Below are 7,330 nucleotides of genomic sequence, written 5' to 3' on the forward strand. Positions count from 1 at the left end.
TCCAGTTTCCAAAGTCACCTTTAAAGACCAAGAGCCTTTTTAAGGCAGAAGTAGTGGTGCTCATGAAATATTCTGTCCATACTGTGCCATCTCCTAGGCCCTTGCAGTGAGGTACGTGGCTATTTCTAGCCACTGGATTTTGGAAGGAAGAGAAGTGTGCTTTTTTTCTTTGGATGAATTGTAGCATAGCCAGTGTGTGACAATGCTCCATTTCTACCTTTCCTCGCTATAGTGACCAAGAGGCTCACACATTGCATGTGATCAGCTGTATGCTGGTGACGCTTCATCAGCATAAGTCCCTGGGGGTTTGTGGAGCAGAGCTCCACTGACCCACATTAGAAACAGAGCATGAGTGAGGAAGGAAGAAAACTTCCTGGTTATAAGCCACTGAGATTTCTTGGTGATTGTTGCCAAAGCATAGCCTGGCCTGTCCTGACTTACTCACAGACAGATCTGGGAGACATCACAGGAGGACACCACTGTGAATAGAGTTGATCTTCTGTGGACCTTCCAGCTGATCAGACTTCCAACTCTGCAAACCTAATGAGTCTCTCTGCTTCCCTGGTTATTTTAGGGGCTCTCCTACCACATGGAAAGTACAGCATCCCTTTGTGCAAGATCCAGATTCCAATTTCTTCTTTCTCTTCTTGAACAATCATACTTATTGAGGCTTAATTTACATACGTAAAATTCATCCTGTTTAGTGTAGGGTTCCGTGGGATTCGGGTAAGTGCATATGGTAGTGTAGCCACCAATACAATTTGTAGGAGAGCTCCAACCAGTATCCACCCCCGCCCACCTCCAATTTCCTTGTCCCTCTTTGGAGTCCAGCCCTCCCCCAACCACAGCCCTTGGCAACTACTGATCTAAGGCCCATCCTTTTAGGTTTGTGTTTTCCAAAATGGCATACAAATGGAACCACACAGTATGTAGCCTTTAAAGCAGAAAACCTTTTTATTTTGGAGTACTTACAGATTGACAGAAAAGTTGCAAAGATAGTACAAAGTTCCTCACCCAGCTTCTGCTAATGTTAACATCTTACATAGCTAGAGTATTTTGACATAGTAGTCAAAATTAGGAAATTAACATTAGCACAATACTATCAACGAAACTATAGACTTTTTTTGGATTTCATCCATTTTCCCACTAATAGTCTTTTTCTGTTCCATGATCCCAAATGGCATTTGGTCGTCATGTCTCCTTAATTTCCTCCCATCTGTGGTGGTTTCTTGGTCTTGTTTTTCATGACCTTGACACTTTTGAGCTACACTGGTCAGGCATTTTGTAGAATGTCACTCAATTTGAGTTTGTTTGATATTTTTCTTATGACTAGACCAGGTTATGAGTTTTGGAAAGAATACTACAGAGATGAAGTTCCCTGTCCATTGCATCATATCAGGGGTACATGATAGCAACATGAATCATCCTGTTGTATGGGTCAAGAGTTGCCTCCTGTTCACAGCTAAATAAAATCTCACTGGATGCATGTACCACAGTTCTTCATTCTCCAGGAGAAGGATATTTAAGTTCCTAGTTTTTGAAGATTATGAGTAAAGCTGCTACTAACATTCACATAGAGGTTTTTGTGTGAACACGTATCTTTTCTTCTCTAGGGTGAATTCCTAAGCGTGGCATCGCCAGGTTGTATGGTAGGTAAGTGTGTATTTAACCTGATGTTAAACTACCAAACTTTTCCAAAGTGGTCCCACTCTGCTTTCTCCTCAACAGTGCGTAAGAGTTCTAGTTGCTCCGCATCCCAATTTCTTGGGATGGTGGTCAGTGCTCTAGGTAATGGTTCACTTAAAAAATACCATTAAGTTTGACAAGTTTTGCAGCATGTCCTTTCTGACTGGCAGGAGAACCCACTTCATTTCTCCTGGTCTCCGCACAGAATTCTATCCAAGTTTATGGAAAAATCAGGGGCAACTTATTCATTAGACTTTCTAGTCCCTTCCTACCTAACACCTTCCTCCATTCCCGTGATACTTAGGAGCAAATTAGTAAGTGATGGGAACAGAAGATGGGGCTTGGAGAGTCTCATGGAAGGTCATGGGGAGAGAGCAGCTTCCCACTCCTACTTCAGCATCCTATACCAAGCGAGTGAACTTCCGTGACATAGTGGCTACCCTGTGTGCTGCAGTGTGCAACTGCAGGGCTACATTTTGGGGGCATCAACTCAGTCCTTGTAATGACTCCACGAGGCAGGTGATGCTACTACAGAAGATGACGAAACAAGTGCAGAGGGTTTGTAGTTACAGCTGGTGAAGCCTCAACTTGGGAGGCTTGGCCACAGCTTCAGAACCCAAACTCTTAACATCTGCCCTACTCTTAACAAACTCTTGGGTTCCAGCTTCAGAACCCAAACTCTTAACATCTGCCCTACACTACTGTCTGGAAGTACATCTCCCAAAGATGTCAAATAATTGGCCAAAAAAAAGGGGGGGAGAGACAGAAAGAGTTGGGAGGAGAGAAAAGATAGGGGTTCTTAAAGGAATTCTGTGTCTTTGAATTCCTTTCTTCAGCTCTAAGTTTCTAGCAAGCACCTTGAAGAAAAAGAAGCATTGGCCCAGCAGTTAGACAATGTGGGTTCTAATCCCGGTTTCTCACTAAATTATAGTTTTTCTTATATGTCCCTTGGTTTTCTCATCTGGATATCAGCAGGTTGGATGCAGAGAGCTCTGTGGTCCCTTCTGACTTCCTGGAAGTCAGCTATAGGAGAGCCACACATAGGCATCCTCACTGGGCTGCCTAGAACATCAAGCCTTCTAGTCCTAGGGCTGGCAGTGGCCTCAAAACGGACTTCTGGAAAACATTCCAGTTCTTTCAGCCACCTTGCTCCATACCCCCTGTGTCCTCAAGGTCATTCCGATGGAATCTGGAGTGGATCACCACCGCATTTTCCTGCCCAGGATCTATTCCCTATTCCTCTGGTATTAGCAGCACAGCCTTCCCTTGAGGAACCATCCTTTCTCCATCCCCAGTCCTTAAGAGTCAGGCTCCAGGGACAGGCACATGAGAAGCTGGGGATATAGCCTATTTCCCATCCCCACCCACCTTGATCCCAGTGGCTGACTGGAGACTGGGCATAGGATCCAAAGCAGGCTCAATTCCAAGACTTTGGCTGGAGATACTGGTGGCCATGTTTCCTCCTTATGAGAAGTCTGTTAGGATGAAGCAACACAGAGAGAATCAAAGCTGGGAGCTAAAGACAGGGGAATTGCTGAGAACACTACCTGACCTCTAGATCCAGCTGTGCCTGAAGCATGTGCCTGGACCTTTCAGTTACCTGAGCAAATAAATCCACCCTCATTTTTTGTTGTTGTTGTTTAAATAAGTCTGAGATGAATTAGATTAGGGTTCAATAATTATGTGGGGTTTTTTGGAGATTTCTGCTTTTCTCATCCATATATGCCCCTTTCTAGGAGTTCCAGAATCTTTGTTTTTTGTTTTGTTTTTGTAATTTGAGGAGGAGGAGGAGGAGGAGGAGGAGGAGGAGAGTAGTAGTAAGTAGTCGTCGTCTTCGTCAATTCCAAAAGCCCCATGAAAGACATGGTCTAATGCAGTGTTGGGAAACACACAGCACTGTTGCCACCACCCCTGCCCCATACTTATCACAAACATCACTCATTTATCAGAATTCTTCTCAGTGCAGAATTCTTGGCAGCCAATGCCAATCACTGGAGTTGGCTCCAAGATGAAGTCTATTTTCCAACAAAGCTGAAGAGACCTGCATCACTGCACTGTGTGTGGTGCCAATCAGAGGACTAGAGATGGTCTGAATCAGAGGATTAACTGCCATGGCCTGTCTGGAGGACACCAGTTGATCACAAAGACAGATGCACTTTGACATACTGGGAAAATCGATAGTGCCAATTGTTAGCCACTGCCAGGGTCGGCCCCTGAGGAGGGGTCTCTCTCGGCAGTGGTAGCTGAGAAAGGGAAGCATGGAGCTCAGCTGGCGGGCTCCTGGAGGCGAAGCATGGGCAGAAAGCATCTTGACCCAAATGGCCAGGCAGCCTCACATGGCCCCTCGGGGGCCTCAGCCCTGGACCCACACCCAATGGAAACACCTGCCACAGCATGATGGTGAGCCCGTCTACATGCCCACTGGCAACTCACGCCTCCTGGGGATGCCAACTTTGAGCAGACCACGTTTTCTTGGGCATAAGCCTCCAACAAAAAGTTCTAAGTTGGTGCCTTTCTAATTCTGAAGCTGACGGATGCTTTTCTCACTCTCACACAGCTCAAAATCAACCTGACATTTCTAAAATTACATTTTGAAGGCAAGGAATCTATAAAGTGCACCAAAGCCCATGCCAGCTGGGAGAAAAAGAAAAGAGGAAAGAGGAATGTTTCTGGCTCCCTCCCTTACATTTGAATATTCTTTATATATTGGCTGGGGCAGCTCGAGAAGGGAAGGGGCACTTGCAGACCACCTAAAACTGCAGGAAAGTTTTTAAGGAGCAGGTGCTTTCTGAATTTCCCTGAGGGTTCCAGTGCAATTGTGGTTCAGACTGGCCTGGAGACAAGGAATGAAAATGAGGGAGAAGTGAGACAGGGCGTGAAGGGGGTGGGGCACCTTTGTCTTCTTCACGCCAGAGACAGTCCTTCCACAGGCGGCTGGCGAGGGGCCTCGAGGTGGGCCCCCAAGGAAGCCCCCTGGCTGGGCGGCACACAGGCCGCTTAAAAGAGAATAAGCCAGCAGCTGCTTCTCCTTAAACTAGAGAGGTGGCCGAGGGGGCTTTGTGCGAGCCAGGATCAAAACACGCCTATCAAGAGGGATCAAGGGCCTGGCCAAGTGGATTGCAGATGGGAATGGGAATTGAATCTTTTTTTTTTTTTTTTTTAACAAAAATGTAAAGAAAATTCAGAGAGAAAATGCCTCCATGTGCAATTCTGTCCTTTCACTTGTAGTGAAGCCTGTTCAACTACCACAATCATCCTCTGCCCTTCACCCACAGATCAACTTTAAAATGCAACTAAAATGATCCATTCAACTGAGAAGAACCCCACACCCCTTCACCCCCACCCAGTACCCAGCAAGCTAGTTCCCTGAGTTCCAGCCTGGATGGAGCAAGTCTACCCTCCTGCTTCTCTGCTTCGTCTCCTTACTGCAGTTGCTGTGGGGCTCTCACGGCTGCAAACACACGTGACCCAGGAGGAAACGAGTCCTTAATCTACGTTCCACACAGGGCAGCTCCATTCAGGAATCATTAATCCCGTGCTCACAAGGTGACTCCAGGGTGCTTATTACTAGGGAGACACAGAAGATTTGGGGAAACAGGAACCCCCTTCTCTGGGGTTGCAACACCTTGGGCCAGAGGGAGATGCCTAGGAATAGGCCTCAGGGGCCAGGCAGAGCACCAAGGGTGTGCTTATCATGAAATGGGGGAAGGGCAGGCAGGAGATGAGGGGTGGTTCCTCCTAGGAAAACTGTGGGCTATGCTTGAAGGAAGTGCGATCTGAGGGGTGGGTAGGGGTGTGATGGCAGCCAGGGGTAAGGGGACAGGGGCATCCCAGGGGGAGTGTGCAGCAAATGCACAGGCCCAGCATGGAGAGGGAGGGCTTCTGGTGCAGCAAGCTTTTCTGTGTATGTGTGGGATGAGGCAGGGAGGCTGTGTGGAGTGGAAAGGGGAGGGCCTAGGGCTGTATCCCTGTATCCTCAAAGACCATGCATGCCAGGCTGAAAAGTCACCAAATGAGATTCTTACAAATGAGACTCTGTGGACAGTTTATGCCGGCCAAGACATGAGCAGAGCTGCTCCAGCCACAGAACACGCTGAGTCCCAGCCCCCTTTCGCCTTCAGGTCTCTTCTTGAGGAGTGGAGGAGGAGGAGGATGCCTTCCAGTCCCCCAGGGCCATCTTGCAGAGGACAGTGGCTACTGCTGGACCAGGTCCTTCCCTGAGGGCACACTGCAGAGCCAAGAAGCCGCATTCCTGTGTTGGGGGAAGTGGCCAAAGGAGACCCTTCCAAAGCCAGAGACTGAGGCTACAAGAATGCAGCAGAGGCCAGCTGGGCAGAGAGGACCAATTCCAGGATAATCATCAACGCTACTCCTCTCAGGGCCACTGGCTCACTGACAGGGGTGTGTGGCCTCTCAGCATACCACAGGTGACACAGGGAGGGGAGGAGAGGTGCCAGCCCTGGGGACTCAACACCCGTGAAGTGTCTGAACCACTTACATGCCCACATGCAAAACTTGTTCCTATCTCTCCCCAAGCCAACAAAAGTCCATGCCTTCCTCTCCTGCACTGTATGTGGGATGCATGGGATCTCGTCAGTAGTTGGGGCTCGTCTTTGTTCTCCTCATCTGTCCCTCTCCAGCCTCAACGTCCATGGTACCTCCCCACTGAGTCCCCACAACAGACTCTCTTAACGTGCTTTTGCATGTCAAATATCTCTGCCATTTAATTAAAAAAAAACAAAAAACAAAAACAGTTAATATCACAAAGGACTCCAGAAATACATGCTTTTGAATTCCAGCCACAGAGAAGACAAGAGGAGACACTGGCATCTGCAGATATGGCTGCTTTCCATAAGAAAGGTTCGTGCAGTGAGACCAGCCCAGCTCCTCAGCCCATGTGAGAACACACACCCCACCACACAAGGGCTGAGGGGACAGTGTCTTTGGTTGGCTGGGGCTTCATCCAGAGCTCATTGGAAGGTGGCATGGCAAGAAGGGGAAGTCTTCCTGCAGCCCCCTTACGAGGGCGACAAAGGCAGGGAGTACATGAGGAGGCATTTAAGCTTTGCTAGCCTCCCGCCGCCTCTTAGGCTACAGGACTCGTTACTGCAACCTAATACAGAATAGGTTGATGATTTGAACTTGGATCTCACAGTAGCCCAGTGACACATCAGCAGCCATAATGCGGACGTCAGCAGGAGAGCAGCCAGCCGGAAAATTGCTCCTAGACAATCATGTATTGTTAGATCCACATAGAGAATACATTCAAACCCTTTATACCAAATAAGAGTAAATAATTATACCAATATAAACAGGGCCTCTGACCCTTTCATTTTATTAAAATGGCACGTAAATATGAAAACAGCATACTGATCACTTCATACGTCTGCGTGTCCCCAGGTGTGTGGCCGAGGAGTGGCACGAGGGCTCCCTCCGAGAGGCTGCAGAATCATGCATTGAGCAATTCATGTTCTTTATCGGTTTTCCCAACAGCATCAGGATTTGACAGTGGGTCGAGGTCAGCAAAGAGGCTGAACCAGGCAGTCAGGTCCGAGGAGGCAGCCTTGGCAGGTTCTGGGGAGAGAACAGGCAACATGAATACACGTACCTTCCAAAGGCCCACCTCTGCCATGCTGCATACAGG

The 7,330-nt window shown here is 48.1% G+C and overlaps 1 protein-coding gene and 1 long non-coding RNA gene across 4 annotated transcripts in view; one reads left to right on the forward strand and one right to left on the reverse strand.

Moving 5' to 3' along the window:
• The first annotated feature begins 1,026 nt into the window (after positions 1 to 1,026).
• Positions 1,027 to 6,444, forward strand: LOC124524692 (uncharacterized). 2 transcript variants are annotated; one of them, XR_006965294.1, is made up of 3 exons: positions 1,027 to 1,653; positions 4,962 to 5,232; positions 5,808 to 6,444. It is a non-coding gene; the product is annotated as an uncharacterized LOC124524692 (long non-coding RNA). The 2 variants fall into 2 exon arrangements; XR_006965293.1 differs by lacking the exon at positions 1,027 to 1,653 and having other exon boundaries at positions 3,512 to 5,232.
• A 78-nt stretch (positions 6,445 to 6,522) lies between these two features.
• ICA1 (islet cell autoantigen 1) overlaps positions 6,523 to 7,330 on the reverse strand; it is a 129,022-nt gene continuing 128,214 nt past the window's right edge. For both annotated transcript variants that reach the window (XM_047097079.1, XM_047097078.1), the window contains one exon: positions 6,523 to 7,260. In XM_047097079.1, the coding sequence (XP_046953035.1) occupies positions 7,136 to 7,260 (125 nt within the window). In that variant the 3' untranslated portion in view covers positions 6,523 to 7,135. The remainder of the gene's footprint in view (positions 7,261 to 7,330) is intronic.

This window comes from Lynx rufus, unplaced genomic scaffold (genome assembly GCF_022079265.1).
Source record: "Lynx rufus isolate CCGP_SWC_20201006 ecotype Redwood Valley unplaced genomic scaffold, mLynRuf1.p SCAF_4, whole genome shotgun sequence".
In the NCBI taxonomy this organism is placed as follows: Eukaryota; Metazoa; Chordata; class Mammalia; order Carnivora; family Felidae; genus Lynx; species Lynx rufus.